The sequence below is a fragment of the Choloepus didactylus genome, chromosome 13 (genome assembly GCF_015220235.1).
Source record: "Choloepus didactylus isolate mChoDid1 chromosome 13, mChoDid1.pri, whole genome shotgun sequence".
NCBI lineage: Eukaryota > Metazoa > Chordata > Mammalia > Pilosa > Megalonychidae > Choloepus > Choloepus didactylus.
The window spans coordinates 70,898,196-70,916,054 of NC_051319.1; the positions used below are offsets into that span (position 1 = coordinate 70,898,196).

The following is a 17,859-nucleotide window of genomic DNA, read 5'->3' on the forward strand; positions in this document are numbered from 1 at the left end:
TGTTAATACAACAAGAAGCTAGCATATGCACTGGGAGGTATCCTATCATATACAGATTTTGCTAATCTCTTTCAGCTTGTTGGGGAGAGTCCCTTTAGGAAGAGAATAAAATGTTTTACCTTTAATTTTGCATTGATTTGTAGTAGTGTATCTGCTATAAGAAAAACAGGATATATTTTAAGGGAGAGTAGGGCAGGGGATAGGAAATGAAGATAAAAGTCATTCACCATCTCCTAGGATTTCTAGAATAGAAAACACATAAAATAATAATGAATTTGGTAAACATAGACAAAATAACAAATATGCTCTTACTTACCTCTAGAAAGCCTTTGCTCCTTAAAATATTCAAAATTAATTATTCTATAATTAATGTCACTTGATCCTATAAAATTGTGGTGACTACATGTAAGTTTACCGTCCCTACGTGGTACCTTTTGGCATTCCCTATAGCAAAAGTTACAAGTATCTTCCTTAAGTACATATATCTTGGTTAATGTTAGAAACTGCTTACATGGACAGGTGAGAGGGCAAACCTACAGAGACAGACAACCTTGGACTTATATTCTTTTCTGCCAGCTACTTCCTGAATGAGCTTCAGGGAAGTAATTAATCTGTCCGTACTCATTTGCTTCATCTCTAAAAGTTTGATAATTTTCCTTAGAAGTTTCATTGTTAGAATTGGTGATATTCCAACTGCCTGGCATAATACTTGTCATGTAATATAGAATGAATAAATGATAATGATAATTGGTATTATAAATATTTTTATGAATGCTTCAGTGTAAAGAAGGAGCTTTTCAATCTCTAGTGTCCTTATATCTCTCTGTTCATTGGAAGAGTGATTTTGTATCCCTCACATGTTCTTACTGGGTTGGCAGGGAGTTTGATTTTCATGAAGACTCTTTTGTAGACCACTCATACAGCTTTTGCATTTGATGCCTATTTAAACAATGATACCAATTGAAGCAATAAGGAGTTTGTGCAAGTTAATAATCATAAAGGGGCTTCAGGCAGTGTAGAAGTGGCAGCACTCGCACACCAAATTCTCTCCAAATGTAGGTCTGGATGTCACAGTGAATAGTTAGAAAAAGGAAAAAAAAATCACTCACTTAATAAATGAATGTCCTTAAAAAAAATTGTCTTTCTTTTCTGCATTTCTCTTGTGTACCTTGGCAAATGTGTGGCCTACAGTAAGGCAAACACTCTTCCTTGAGAAGTTCTCAATAGAATTATTAGCTGGCATATGGTTTCTGTAACTCAACAAAAGTTTCATCTTTCCATCTATCTTAGAGAATATTTAGTTGCTTCTGTTATTCTATATCATTTGACAGATAAATCATTAGACATTTATTGAACAAGGTATTGAACTAAATAATTCAATGTATTGAAAAGAAGCCATAACATTTGTTCTCTAAATGCTTACATTCTAAGTGGAGAGATTTTACATATATTAATTAAAATTCACTAGAAATACAAGGCAGTTCTGCTATGTCTTACATACTGTTCTGGTTTGCTAATGCTGTCATTAAGCAAAATACCAGAAATGGATTGGCTTTTTTGAAAGGCGTGTATTTGTTTACAAAGTTACAGTCTTAAGGCCATAAAGTGTCCAAGGTAAGGCATCAACAATCGGGTACCTTCACTGGAGGATGGCCAATGGGGTCTGGAAAACCTCTGTTAGCTGGGAAGGCACATGGCTGGTGTTTGCTCCAAAGTTCTGGTTTCAAAATGGCTTTCTCCCAGGATGTTCTTCTCTGGGCTGCAGTTCCTTAAAAATGTCACTCTTAGTTGCTCTTGGGGTATTTGTCCTCTCTTAGCTTCTCCCAAGCAAGAGTCTGCTTTCAACGGCTGTCTTCAAACTGTCTTCCATCTGCAGCTACTCTCTCAGCTTCTGTGCATTCTTCAAAGTGTCCCTCTTGGCTGTAGCAAGCTTGCTCCTTCTGTGTGAGCTTATATAGTGCTCTAGTAAACTAATCAAGGCCCATGCTGAATGGGCGGGTCCACACCTCCATGGAAACTATCCAGTCAGAGACTCCAACCCAATCCATAGCAATACATTTCCTGCCCACACAAGTCTGCATCAAAGATAATGGTGTTTTGGGGGACATAATACATCCAAACCAGCACAGGTACCATATGATTACAGGGGTAAAAGTTAAGGATCATGAAAAATATATGGTAGTAGTATTGAAGAGTCTTAATATTCAAACTAGATTTTTAAACGCAGATAAGCAGAGGAAAACATTCTGATGGAAAGGAACCATACAAAGGGGGTAGACTGGAATTAACTATTGTAGTGAAAATTAGATTGAAGTCAATTTATTGGTGGTTTGAATAATTGGATAAAGGTTTGATTTTATCCTGTAGATCAGTGGTTCTCAGAATTTTGAGTGGATCAGAATCATCTGGAAAATATGTTCAAATGCAGTTTCCCTGACCTTATCTCTAGGTATTCTATTTCTGTCAGTCTGGGGGTGGAACCCAGGTGTGTGGGTTTGAATGTATTATGTCCCCCAGAAAAAGCCATATTCTTTGATGCAATCTTGTGGGGCAGACATAATAGTGGGGATTAAGTTGGAACGTTTGAATTAGGTTGTTTGCATCAAGATGCGCCCCACCCAACTGTAGATGATTTTGATCAGATGTTCCCATGGAGGCGTGGCCCCACCCATTTGGGGTGGGCCTTGATCAGTGGAGCTATATAAATGAGCTGACTCAGAGAGAGGAAACTCAGTGATTGCAGCTGTGAGTGATGTTTTGAAGAGGAGCAAGCTTGCTAGAGAGGAACATCCTGGGAGAAAGCCGTTTTGAGGCCAGAGCTTTGGAGCGGACGCCGGCTGCCTTCCTAGCTAGCAGAGGTTTTCCGGACACCATTGGCCATCCTCTGGTGAAGGTACCCGATTGCTGGTGTGTTACCTTGGACGTTTTGTGGCCTTAAGACGGTAACTGTGTAGCGAAATAAACCCCTGTTTTATAAAAGCCTATCCATCTCTGGTGTTTTGCATTCTGCAGCATTAGCAAACTAGGACACCAGGAATCTGCATTTTAACTAATTCCACATCTTTATGCCCTGTGATTCAGATACAAATGATCCATGATTCATATTTTCAGTATCACAGCTTGGCAGGGAAAATGGAAAGATTTTGAACAGAAAACTAGCATTCTCTTATTAATGCGTTCATAAGAAACTAGGCAGGATTGAGGAGTAGGAGGTGAGTGAGACAATGCAAGAATCAAGAAGTTAAGAAAATCTTCACCTATTTTGGTTGATAGCAGTTGAGGTGAAAAGGAAGGGATTGGTGGGACAGCTTTAGGCAGTATTTAAGTAATAGGATTCAGGTATCTATTGGCTACTGGAAGTGAGGGATGGAGTGTTCCAACCCCAGTAGATGATAAACTCTTTGAGGGTAGGAACAAGTTCTTATTCATCTTTATGTCCCCAACTCAGCCTTGTATACAACATAGAGTGGGTTCTCAACCAACGTTTGTTGAATTTCTAGATACACCTGTTACATAAGACACATGAAAGTCAGTAAGCATCTCTCTCTTTTTCTCTGTAAGTACCTCTAGTATTTTTGTTTTGTTATATTTTATTTTTGTTTACCTCTAATGTTTTATTTTTGTTTACCTCTAATGTTTTATCTGATTGGAGACTTGTTTTACCTGCCTTTTGCCTTGCCAATAGCAGTGCAAATTTAATTGTTTTGGGCAAATTTAAATGATTTAAAATGTAAAGAGATATGAAAATATCTTGAAGTTCTTAATATCTGTCTTTCTCAAGGGCCCTACAGCAGTGAAATCATGTCAAATCTGATATACTCTCTAGATTATATGAAATGAAGTGTCATTTTGTAAAACTATAATCCACTCAGTTAGAAATTGTGATAGTTTGTTTCATTTTTATTAGCTTTTTCCACATAATATATGGCTTTGGTGGAAAATATGTCATGAAAATTATTTTAATGTATTCAGCACACAAATAACTACTGTTTTAAAGGATTACTGTTTACAAATCAAATTCTTTCCAAATTTTCCAAAAAATGTGAATGAATTCATAAATGTTCCTTTCTCTAACTCTTTAAACATTAAAAGGGACCATCTTCAAAATCCAGCTGCTTCTCCAGCTTTCCGTAGCATATCACAAAACTTCCTGGCAGGGACTTTTAAACAAGTTGAGAAGTTTTATAAGATAAAAATATTTTTTCAGTTGACTTGACAACCATGTACAATGTTCGTGGAGAGTTTATTTGCCCAAGGCTCTTTGTCAAAATGAATTTAAACTGAGATTATTAAAATGCAGTTAAGTTGCACAAGTGTGAAGAGAGGTGTTGCTAATGTTTTACTTAGAGAATGTTTTCCATGCAGTGCATGCGACTTGGTTACAGGACTGTATATATAGAAGTGCATGTCTGCTAAGAGAGAGGAGACATTTTAAATTATTTGGGAAACACTTGATCAACTGCATAAACAAATAGTTTTGATCCAGAAAGGGAAGCACTCTAGCATGATGGTGGTTGAGGGGTCTGGCTGCTTCAGCAGCATTAGCCTGCCTCAGCCATCAGACTGCCTGAGCATCAGGTGCCTCCACCATCAACCTCACGCCCTCCTCATCTGTAAAATAGAAACCACGATAATAGAAACATTATGGGGAGATTGTGATTAAAGATTAAATGATATCATCATTATACATGATTAATATAGTGACTGGCACAGATAAAGGTTCACAGTTAGTTGTTTTATTTCGAGTCTGTAGAATCAGGACTTTAAGCAAAGTCTTCTGTTGGTTCCAGATGTGCAGTAAAAAAGCCTTGTCCCAATTTAAAAATAATCTTTTCTGTTATGAGTTAAAAAGCTCTAGGAAAATTTAGCTAATGGTAAACAATGCTTGGTCACCAGATATCTCCATGGTTGTAGCTAATTTCTAACATGAGAATCAGGATCCCAGAAGGAAAAGGATCATCTGGATGAGAAGTTGTAATCTTCCCAATTTGGAAAATCATATTACACTATTTTGGGAAGATGTCCAAATTGCTAAATCTTGGAAGCAGTTCCTCTCCTTCTCTTGCATGGACTCATTATTTAAAAGTTTTGTTATTTCTGAAAAAGACCAGTTACCTTTCAAAAGTGATATCTTTTATGTCTAGTTTGAAAGACTGCACCACCAAAAATGGAAGAGTCAAACATGCTCCACATGGCAAGTGGCTGTTGATTTAACAGAAGCACCCAGTGATTTGTCCTATAGCCTGAATCCATGGCAAAGACTGGACAGAGATGCCAGCAGGGGCTGCATCAAAGCCGTGAAGTTAGAGATGCATAAAGGCATATTTATTAATCTGTGCAGTTCTGCCACATTTACAAATTCTTCTAAACAAAGTAAATTATTTCCATTATTATTTGCTTGGTTTTGTGTAAACCCATACCTTCATCAAAGAAAGCAAATATGGGAAATTATCTTTAGTGATAATTGCATCTCTTTTGTGATTTTTGACAAATTAGAATAATGCAAGAAAATGTCTCTGATTTACTGTCCCAATAAAAATAATAATTATAGGTTCCTACTATATTCTAGGCTGTGCCAGGCATCTTACATCATTCTCATTTAACCTTCACAGGCAATCGGTGAACAAAGGGTAATCATGTATACTTAATAAATGAGGAAACTGAAGCACATTTGTTTATTATTTAACTTGCCTCTCATCTCATAAGTAAGGGGAAGATATGGACATCAAATCTCTCTCTGCCTTCAAAGTCTTTCCTACTTGCCAAAGTTCTACAGAGTGAACTGATCCACACCCTCTCTATATCATCTCTGCTTTTTTCCTGTTTCTCTTCAAAGTATGAAAAACATTTATCTTGCTATTTTCTTTGTCAATTATATGTTGATACAGACCCTATTTGAAGACCATTAATTAGAATAGCAAAGAGAAATACTATTCATCATCTAGCTGAATTTCCCTAACACTTAAATTGAAAAGTGACATGCAATAAGGTATTTTTAGGTATATTCAGGCAAGAATGTTCATAGCCATCAAATTTAGCAGGCATAGTGATGTGATAACTTTTAATTCATTAATGTCTTCTGTCCATATTGTTTTCTCTTTTCAAAAGTATATTTAATTGTAGTAACTTGATTTAAATTTTTAATTTATCTTAATGAAAATTAGATAGTCTTCAAAAGCTTTATTTTGATTTGAGAAAATGCAATAGTCTAATGGTTATTTCCATTGACAGTTTCTATAAGTATTCATTTAATTTAGTGTTTAAAAATATAATATAGATATTTTTGGCATTCAGAATTTTTATTATGAAAGACAAATATTGTTTATTATCTACACCATTACAAAATGAGAAAATGCCATCATTACAAACTTAGCATGTACAAAAACAAACTTGCTTCTTCCAGCTTCCTCAGCATTAACTCTTACTTGTAAATAGTTATTTTTAATGGTTCTCATCATGAACCTAGGAGAGTATATGACATTTTAGTAAAATAAAAGGGATCTACATGATGTCTTGGTTCAATATTTCAACACGAGTTAAAGAGTGTGATTCCAAATGACAGATACTTAGATAGATAAATTCCTATCCTCAAGAACTTGGAGAAAGCAACAAAAATAAAAGTTTTATGTTAAACTTAATGTCCTTCTAGAATGTCCATTGAGAAATATATTATATTTTTAGAATGGAGTTCCAACCTAAAGAAGCAGATTTAGAATTCACTAGAAAATAGTGGCCAAGAATGTGGAAGCTTTCCCAGGGAATTTTGTGATATGTGAAGTAGGTGGAAGAAAATGGTCTAGTGAAGCAGATGGGGAAAAAATAGTAAGGGATTATAGTTTAATATGGTTTCAGATTTAATACAAAGTATAAATAAAGTATCTCCAGGTGAGAGCCTGAATCTAGCTTTTTGAAGAGAAATTTATATACCATTTTGTGAAAAACATACTGAAAGATCATTTCAGCACACATGACCTAAACATGTCATTTTGCAGATAGACGGGGAAAATGTTTTCCACTAAATTAAAAGGTTTACCTTTCATTGGGATAAAAGATATTTTTAAATGAATTAGTCTGAAATACAATTTTATTTTGATCTTTTAAAAGTATTTTCCCATTATTTTAGATGTCTTGTGTTATTTAATTGCAGTTATCAAAAGTTAAAAATATCATTCACTTAATGAAATTTTTTTTTTTATCTTTATCATATTCTGAAATAGCATGGGCATTAATCATGACAATGACCACCCATCATGTGCTGATGGTCTTCATATCATGTCTGGAGAATGGATTAAAGGACAAAATCTTGGTGATGTTTCATGGTCCCAGTGTAGCAAGGAAGATTTGGAAAGATTTCTCAGGTACCTGAGGTCACTGACCATTGCTGCATCATGGTGCTTTTGTGCTCCTACCTCCTCTACTGGCCTGGGAGGACAGTGTGGCTGAACACAAATAGCACCAGATTAGGGATCAAGGCACCTGGGTTCCAATCCCGGCTTTCCTATTGACTCAGAGTGGTGGATTGAAACTTGATATTTAACCCACCTCCTTCTTAGTTTCCACATTTTCCAAATAAGTGGCTGGGAAGGATGATTTGTGATGTTGAAAAACCATTATAATAATTGAAAACATATAAATTAGTCACTGCCTCTTTAATTGCCTCAATATTTCCCAATGAAAACATTCTCATGACTCATCACCCAGCACATCTGTAGTTATCACAAAGAACTTTTTAACAAAATCTCCATCATTCCATGTTATACTTCTGAACTCTTTTTTTCATTAATAAATAGTTTTCACCATTATAATAATCTTCTATTCCCTTCTTTTCCATCTTCAACTCCAGTAACACCAGCCTCTACCTGGTTGGAAAAAGAAATGAAAAATTGTACTATTGTTCTAAATTTCATTTTGAAGTCTTTGTTCTTTACTGATTCCTTGGGTAATAGAAGGAGCAGCTGAAACAGTAGGTGATATACAAATTAATGAGAAAGAGAGAGAGAAAAAGAGAGAGAGAGAGATATACTTAAGGTGTCCAAAAGACTAAGTAAAAAATATAGGAACATCTAGCTAGCTAAATTCACTATACAGATGAAGTTTATATGTTTTTCCATACCATTTAAATTGGTAAGCCTATTTTTCTATAAAATGGACATTAAAAGCTACTAAAATATGTTTATTACATTATCATAATTCTCTTCTGATATATGTATAATATGGCCTTGCATGCTGTTTATCATGGTAATCTAGAGAACAATGCTCAGAGCATGTAATATTTTGAATGTACCACATTGCTGTGTCAGTAACCATTCAATGAGTCTGAATGTGTTCCTAAGGAAAATGTGTGGTTTTGTATGGCTGCCGTCACCTGAAACTGAACTCTGTTCAAATTAAATGTCATTTCACAAATAGAAGTTGTATGATATACCTATGCAAAGTACAAAAATATCTGCCATGTTAATATTTGCTTGAGAATGCTTTCTATGCATTCTTGAAATCAAAACACAACTTTTGGGCGAGTTACTCTTCTTCATTTTATAAATGTGTAAAATAATACCCACTTCACAGTGTTATGTAGATTAGCTGAGTTAATCCATATGAATGGACTTTAAAAACCAAAATTTCAATTAACTTGAACATTATCATTAACATTTAGTAGGATTATTCTTAAACAATTGTAAATAAATGATTCTCATGTGGAATAATTTCAGTAAGTATTCAAAAGAATAGCTTATGAATAAAAATGACAGTTTAATACTATAAAAATGTTTTCTGTTGCTGTGCTAACTAATCATAACTTTTTACATAAAATTTTAAAAATTTACACATAATCTGCCTATTGTCAGGTCAAAGGCCAGTAACTGCTTGCTACAGACAAATCCACAAAGTGTCAATTCTGTGATGGTTCCCTCCAAGCTGCCAGGGATGACATATACTGCTGACGAGCAATGCCAGATTCTCTTTGGGCCATTGGCTTCCTTTTGCCAAGAGATGCAGGTAAGGGTCGTGTCCAGGTGGGGTTTTTTAAATGTATGTTCACATTCATTGTTTAGAAATATCGATTGGAGGAAGATTACTTCATTTTAGAGTTTGTGGGTCAAAAGCATCCTGATATGGAAAGAAGGATTTGTCAAGCAAAGTCTTCCGCATATTTCCTCTTTGTGGTGGTTTGAAGCTGTATTAAGAAAAATGTGTTCTTAAACTTAATCTATCCCTGTGCGTTTGAACCCTTTGTAAGTAGGACTTTTAAATGAGGCTACTTCAGTTAAGGTGTGACCCGCCTCAATCAGGATGGGTCTTAACCCTATTACTCGAGTGCTTTATAAGAGAATGAAATTCAGAGAGAGAGACAGAGACAGAGACAGAAAGAGAGAGGAAGCCACAGAAGCAACAGCCAGAAGCTGAAATTCAGTTGAACTTGGAAGGGAAGGCAGAGTCCAGGAGAAGCCTCCATGTGCATTGCGATGTGACAGAGGAGCCAAGGACCAAGGATCACTGGCGAACAGACCCTGAACACCATAGTCTTTTGGGAGAAAGCATTGCCTTGTTAGTGCCTTGATTTGTACATTGTCCCAGCTCTAAAACTATGAGATAATAAATTCCCATTGTTTAACCCAAACCATTTCATGGTATTTGCTTGAGCAGCCTAGGAAACTAAAACATCCTTACACTTTAGAAAGGATCGAAGTAAGTTATGGACATCTAATCAAAGTTAGTAAGGAATGATCCAAGAATTTCTACTTAGAAAATGGCACTGAAATCAAGGAAATGTTTGCATTATGCCATTTAAGTTCATCCGGTTTAAATCTGTTACATTCTTGCACAGTAGCTGGGCAAAAATGTAAGTTAAATGATGTGTGAAAAGGTAATTGTGTAGGAAAATTTTTAGAAACATATTTTATAGAAAAAAAATTAGAAAGTGCATTGGCTAAATAATTGAGCTAGAGAAAAAGGTAAGTGTATAATAAAAACTAACAGTGTCAATAAATCAGTATTCACAGTCAGTGGTTACTTGGAAAGGCCGTTTATTCCATGTTAAGAATATATAAAAACTGGAGCAAAATGGCTTTCTTAATGGATATAAGAATTGGGGTTCTATCTGCTCTTCCTTCTTTCTTCTCTCCTGTTGCTGCTCCTTCCCTGCCCTTCTTCTCCCTACCTCTTTCAAATACTCACTTTTCTATAACAGGAATAAACTGATAATCACATTTAGAATAAATTGGCTGAATAGCTGTTCATTTTACCACATAAGTATTTAATCCCGGGGTAGGGATGGATTTGTATAAAATGAAAAAAAAAAAAAAAAAGCACAATCCTCATGAGAAAATTTGGTGTATTGGACCACCTCAAAATTAAAGGACATCATAGATGAAGTTAACACACAAGTTAAACACTGTTAATAAGTAGTAAATAATTAACATCAAGAATCAGAACTCCTGCAATCAGCAAGAAAAGGAGAAAATTTTAAAACAGGCAAAAATATAAATAGGCAATTTACAAAGACAGGGACATAAAGTCTGAGACCCCATGTCAATATGCAGTCATGGAAAAAGTATTTCTAAGGAAAGGAATTAAAGAACTATATTATCCAGTCAAGTGAAGTGCCATCACATTTATAACATGTACACACAAACTATGTAGGACTAAAGACCATAGGATAAGATGAAACTTTGAACCACAAAGCAGGCAGGATCAATTCTCAGTGGTTTAACCCTCCATAACCTTATTGAACATTTTGGAAGGTAGGTCTTGAAAAATCTGCATCTTATCCAAATCTTGACAACATATGAAATTTCTAAGTGAAGGCGTTTTTTTCAAGGACGAGGGAGTGATTGGCTGGCCAAAGACTAAAGACAAGTAGAGTAAAATGAAATTTGAGAATAGGTGACTGATTTTTTTTCCCCAAACTGATGGCACGCAATTACATGAAGCTATCTGGAAATGCCTGAATATGTAATAATTAGAGAGGCATAACTTAAAATCTAAGGCCAAATAGTTAAAAATATAGAAGATTTGAGTAGCTTTGTGTGTTAAGCCACACATATACACCTTCAGGTTGATCCATGTGGAGTCACCATGGGTATGCCAGTCTGTCATCTAGGCTTTATACAAAACAAATCCCCAAAAAGGTAAGTTCCATGACATTAGAAACTTTGTCAGCCTTTTTATCACTGATATCTCCAGCACCTAAGAAAATCCTCAATAAATGTTTGTTGAATGAATAAATGAATTAGTTGAATGATGGAATGAGGATTCTGAGTCTTCACTGATAAAAACACTTGTTTCTCAGACATATAATATGTCAAGATTATATGAAAATGACTTCTAGATTAATAATGCAATGCCTATATACCAGCCAAACAATAAGGTCTGACAGCTTATGTTTCACAGCTTATAAATGAGTTAATCAGACATCCTTACCACCGTCTCATTTCTAATAAGTGATATATAAATATCAAGCTCCATGTAGCGAAGCTTCACAGCAACTTTTCAACATGTGTATTTCTGGAAGAATTTTAGAAACAATATAACCTTGAATCTGACAGTGGCTTTTTGTCCATAGCATCTGAAGTAGATATTGCTCTTATAGACTTTTAAATAGCTATATACACATAATCACTAAAGACTCTGATACTGCATACACGCTGATTATTTTAATACTATAAATTTACCTTTAGTATAAACAACTTGTATGTGCAAGAGCACAGCTGTGGATATGCTTGTAAAACATCTTGACCCCAGCAATAACAGCTGACATTCTGCATTAATGTACACATAGTTAGCTTATTGAATGGCCTTGTTCCTGAGACCTAAGCAATTGGTGCCTTGGGGCCCTCTGGCATCTTGTGTCTGAGCCAGCTCTAACCTCATCAAGTTATTTTGATAGCTGCCTGGAATTACATAGCCTGATTGAGAATGCAGAGGTTCGGAAGAATGCTTGCCTACAAACAGTAAACAGTGGCCCACAAGAGACCTCTTAGGAGTGAAAAGGAAAGGTTATAAAAATTGAGAAGCTCCGGAAAACTTAAATTTCTACCTTTGCTTTTGGATTAGGCACATCATGAATTGCATAATTGTTACATTATATAGAACACTTTATAGTATAATTGAATCATGTGGGTCACTTAAAAAATAGCATGGGAAGTTCTAGTTTTACATTCCTGTTTTATCTACTTGGTGTATCAAAATATGTAGGACTGAGCTGCTGCCACTGAAATGAGGTGCCTTATGAGGAATTCTGAAGACTAGGTCTCTGTGATTTGGTATTGTGAAATTCCAGAGGCAAAGACAATTTGGAAGTACACAGGATTAATGTGAAATAATCCTTGATAGCTAGTAGTCATTTGGGCATGTACAGCAGCTGCATTAATGATTTATAGTTTGTTGAGAGCTTTTATCATGAATTTGTGTTGAATTTTGCCAAATATTTTTCTTCATCTACTGAGATAATTTTATGATTTTCTTTAAATCTGTTAAGTTAATGTGGTAAATTACATTGTTTGATTTTTAACATTAAACCAACCATGCATTCCTGGAATAAACCCTATTTGCTCACAATTTTGGATTCAATATTAAGGATTTTGTTCTACATTCATGGGGGAAATTAGTTTGTCTTCAATTTTTCTCTCTTTTCTTTCCTTTTTTTTTTTTTTTTTTTTTTTTTAATTCTTTGTCCAGTTTTGGAATTATAGTTTTTCTGGCCTTTTACAACTAATTTGGAAGGGTTTCCTTCCACTCTGTTTTGTAAAAAAATTGGCATAAAATTGGTGTTATCTCCTACTTAAATGCTTGATATAATTCACTAGTGATTATGTCTAGGCCTGGAGTTTACATAATAGGAAGGGTTATCTTTTTTTTTCTTGTTTTTAAATTCTATTTTAAATATTATAAAATAAAATTGTGTTTATGTGTACAGTTCTATGAATTTCAAAACATACATAGTATTAAAATACAACTCTCTCATGCTTTCCCTTTGTTATCACTCCTTTCTCCGACTCCCAGCCCCTGGCAAGAAATTTTTGATAACAAAGAAGACAAAGCTATTCAGATTTTCTGTCATATATTGTATAAATTTTATAATTACTTTTCTCAATATACACCCATTTTCCCTAAATTATCAAATTTACCATCATAAAGTTGTGTGCATATATTATTCTTTTTCTTGCAAGATCTGCACTAATAATCCCTCTTTTATCCTGATACTGGTTGTTCCAGTTTGCTAATGCTGCCATTATGCAAAAAAACAGAAATGGATTGGCTTTTACAAATGGGGTTTATTTGGTTACACAGTTACAGTCTTAAGGCCATAAAGCGTCCAAGGTAAAGCATCAGCAATGGGGTACCTTCACTGAAGGATGGCCGTTGGTGTCCAGAAAACCTCTGTTAACTCGGAAGGCACATGGCTGGCATCTGCTTGCTCCCAGGTTGCATTTCAAAATGGCATTCTCCAAAATGTTGTTCTTGGGGCATTTTTTCCTCTCTTAGCTGCAGCTCCTCTTCATAATGTCACTCTCAGTTGCTCTGAGCTCCTTCTGTTTGTCAGCTCATTTATATGGCTCCAGTGATTTAATTCAGACCCACTCTGAATGGGTGGGAGTAACACTTCTCTGGAAATTATCCAATCAAAGATCTTGTCAGAAGTTGATTGAATCACATCTCCTTGGAAACACTCAAAGGATTCCAATCTAATCAACACTAATATGTCTGCCCACACAAGATTGCATCAAAGATAATGGAGTTTTGAGGGACATAATGCATTCAAACTGGTACACTGGTGATTTGAGTCTTCTTCGTGAGTCTAGTGAGGGGTTTATGAATTTTGTTAGTCTCTTCAAAAACTAGCATTTGGGCTTGTTAACTTTCTTTACCTTTTGTTTGTTTTCTACGTCATTGATTTCTCCTTTTATCTTTATCTTTTCATTCCTTCTGATTTCCTTGGGTTTACTTTGCACTTCTTTTTCTAGTGGAACCCCAGGTGATTGATTTTAGGCCTCTCTTCATTGATAATAAAATCATTTAAAGCTAAAAGTTTCCCCGAGCACTACTTTGCTGCATTTCACACATTTTGATATGTTGCATTTACCATTATCATTCATTTAAAAATTTCTCTGATTTCCCTTGTAATTTCTTCTTTGTCTTTTATATTATTTAGAAGTATACTGATTAATTTCCAAATACTGACCTTTTCCTAAATATAGTATTTATTTATCTCTAACTTTATTCCACTGTTGTCCATGAATATACTATGAAAGACTTTAATCCTTTTAAATTTATTGTGGCTCCTTTATAGTCTGTCTTTGTGACTGTATCGTGTATTTTACAGAATGTATATTTGCAGTTGTTAGGGTTAGTGTTCTGTAAATTTTATAAGAAGGTGCTTGAGAGCATTGTTCAGATCATTAGAGTTTACTGATTTTTTTTTTTTCTACTTGTTCAATTAATTGTTGAGTTGGGGGTATTCAGATATCCTACAAAGATGTTGGAATTGTTTACATGTCCCTTTAACTATTCAACTATTAACAACTTCTGCATACATTATAAGGCTCTGTTATTAGGCACTTATCTATTTATTACTGTTATATCTTCTTGATGAATCAATTCTTTTTTTATTACAGAGAGTTCCTCTTTATCTCAGGTGGCATTCTTTATATTGATGTGTATTTTAAGTGATATTAATATGGCCATAAGGCTTTTGTTTGCTTACTTTTTTCATGGTGTACATTTTCCTTTCATGTATTTTAAACCTATCTCTCTTTATATTAAAAATCAGGCTCTTGGAGAAAACATATTTTTGAGTCTTGCTTTTGATCTTTTCTTATAATTGCAAGACTGCTTTTTTAGCTCAAGGGCAGGCATAGACAATCTGTAAATGAATGAGCATGCTGTGCACGCATAAAACTTTATTAGGAAAAGAGTAACCCAGCCCTCAGGCCATGGTTTTTTGACCCCAGCTCTATTAATTTAAATATCAATCCTTAATTTTTTGAAGTCAACTTGGAGTTAGTATTATACTAACTTGCTTAAACTAGAGATACATGTAATCACATAGTCTGTTTACATTTCCCAAACCTATCTTTTGTGCTATTGGCACCACATTATATCGATGTAAATTCTAAACCACACAACACAGTGGTGCAGTTTTTGCTTTAAACATTTTTTATGTACTGTAAATATTAATAATTTAAAAGTAGTCTTTTATATTTTCCCAAATATTTACCTTTCCATTACTCTCAATTCCTTCTTGAAGAAATGAGTTTTCCTCAGTCTTCATTTTTCTTTAGTATATTGAGTTTGCTGGTGACAAGTTCTCTTAGTTTTCTTTTATCTGAAACACCTATTTCATTTTGATTTCTGAAGGATATTCTCACTAGATATAGAATTTCTGTTGCCTTATTTCAACATATTAGAGACGTTCCACTGTCTTCTGCACTCCATAATTTATTATGAGTAATTCACAGTCTTTGAATTGTCATTTCCCAGTAAATAATAAGTTATTTTTCTCTGTTGTCAAGATTTTCATTGATTTTCAGCAGTTTGACAAATATGATGTGCCTCGGTATGCTTTTGTGCATATTTATCCTATTTGCAGTTTGTTGAACTTCTTGATTCTGTAAATTTGTCTTACCAAATTTTGGAAGAAGTATATAGCCATCATTCCTCTCCTTTTGAGACTCCAATTACACATGCATAAAATCTTTTTATATTCTCCCATGAGTATTTGCACCTCATTCATATTTTCAGTCCTTTTCTCTCTCTCCTTCAGATAGGATCAGTTCTCTTGATCTGTTTTTAAGTTTCCTGAATCTTCTATCATTTCCATTCTACTATTAAGTTCATCCTGTAAGTTTTTCATTTCACATATTGTATTTTTCACTTCTAAAGTTAAAGTTTCCATTTTGTACCTTTTAGTTTCTTTCTTGAGATTTCCTATCTTTACATTCATTACAAATCAATTTCCTTTTTACCTCACTGAACATATTTATAACACACCTGTTTTAAACCTTTTATGATAATTGCAATATTTATTCTATCTCAGGACTTACTGTTCATTTTCTTTTTTCTTGAGAATGTACCACATTTTCCTAGGCTGTTTATATGTCAATGATTTTAGATTATATTCTATACATTGTGGATCTGTTGTAGAACAAGGGTAACCAAATTATGGCCTTGGGTCTCTCCTGTTTTTGTAAATACACTTTTACTGGAACACAACCACATCCATTTGTTCACACATTCTTTATGGTTGCTTTCAAGCTACAATGACAGATTTGAATTGTTGTGACAACATGGCCCACAAGCCTAAAATATGTACTGTTTAGACCTTTACAGAAAACATTTGCTGACCCCCTGTTGTAGAGACTCTGGATTCTGTTATGTTCCTCCAAAGATTATTTTTGCTTTTTGTTTTCACAGGCAAATAACTTTTTTAGCTTTGTTGCAGCTATGTGGGCAGCAGTTCTTATCTTAGATTAGTTTTTTCCCCTTATCTGGGCTATATGCAGGGTGCCCAGTGTATGTATGGATCAAGTGCCAGCTAGAGACTTAGTCTCTTGTGGGTCTTCCCCCCCAGTGTTCTACCCTCAGTTTTTGGCAGCTCTTACCATCCAGGATCTGTCTTCCTCCATCTAGATAAATATCTCTTTTTCTCACTGTTGCTTCAGCCACTCAGTGACATTCCATGACCTCAGGCCACTCTCTGTCCAAGCATGCAAAGATGGTAAACTCACCTTGTGCTGGTTCCTTCACTTCCCTTACAAAATATGCCTGCCTTTGTTCAGTCTCTGGAGCCTTCAGATAGTTGTCTTTTTATATTCTGTGCACAGTTGATAGTTGTTTTCTACAGAAGTAATGGTCTTCAGGGAACATACTTCACCATTCCAGAAGTGGAAACTTTTAATCTTCTATCTCTCTTTCATACTAGGGAATTATGGTCAGTTTTTTTTTTTTTTTTTTCAATAATACAAATAGTCCCTCCCGTTTTTATTCTTTTCTCTTCTTTGGAGCTTCCATTAAGTAGTTGTTGACTGTTCTTTCTCTTAATTCTTGTTACTTACTGAGTTTCTTTAATACTTCCTAATGTCATTTATTGAAAAGTCCTTTGCAGTTCACTGCTTCATTTGTTGATGATGCATAGATTTCACATCTTCCTTTCAATGCCTATCACTTAACTTCTGCCAGTAGCAATGCTGAAGTATGTGGAGTAGGAGAGGTAAAAGAGAAGATATCAAATTTGTTTAGCTGGCAGTGACCAAAACTTTGGTAAGGGATAAAGTTTCTGTGATTTATCGAGCAACACATCTAGCATTTCTCCCTACTAGAAAGAAGGTTTATAATTAATAGCTAAAATCCAGTTAGTGTTGTTTTATGCAGCTTATTTAGATTTACCCACAGCTTTATCAGTGTCACCATGGATTTTCAGGGCATTCTTTTGAGATCTTACTTCCTCTCTTGAAGTACATCATTTAGAAGTTCCATTTGTGTGTGCCTGTGGCAAATCCTTAGTTTTGTTTTTGTTTCCTCTAAAGAGTCTTTATTTAAATTTTGGTCTTGAAAAAAAAATTTTTGGTAAGTTCAGGAGTCTAGATTGACAGTTTATTATTGTTTTCCTTTTCCCACATCATGTATTTCCTTCCTTAAATTGGGGCTAACATGCCATTTCTTTCCATGTTCCTAATCTTACAGGAAAGCTTTCAACATTTCACTGTTTCTTGTGATGTTTCCTATAGATGCCCTTTAATTATAAAGAAGTTTTCTCCTACCACTATTTTGTTAAGATTTTTAAAAATTTTTAATGAATGGCTATTAAATTATGTCACGTTTTATATCCATAGGTAGAAAAATCATAGATTTTTAATTACTGAT

The 17,859-nt window shown here is 34.7% G+C and overlaps 1 protein-coding gene across 1 annotated transcript in view; it reads left to right on the forward strand.

The window, feature by feature from the left end:
* The window catches only part of ADAMTS19 (ADAM metallopeptidase with thrombospondin type 1 motif 19), a 274,154-nt gene that overhangs the window by 153,676 nt on the left and 102,619 nt on the right, over positions 1–17,859 (forward strand). Inside the window, exons 9-10 of the mRNA XM_037802030.1 lie at positions 7,218–7,358; positions 8,844–8,994. Coding sequence (XP_037657958.1) covers positions 7,218–7,358; positions 8,844–8,994 — 292 coding nt within the window. The remainder of the gene's footprint in view (positions 1–7,217; positions 7,359–8,843; positions 8,995–17,859) is intronic.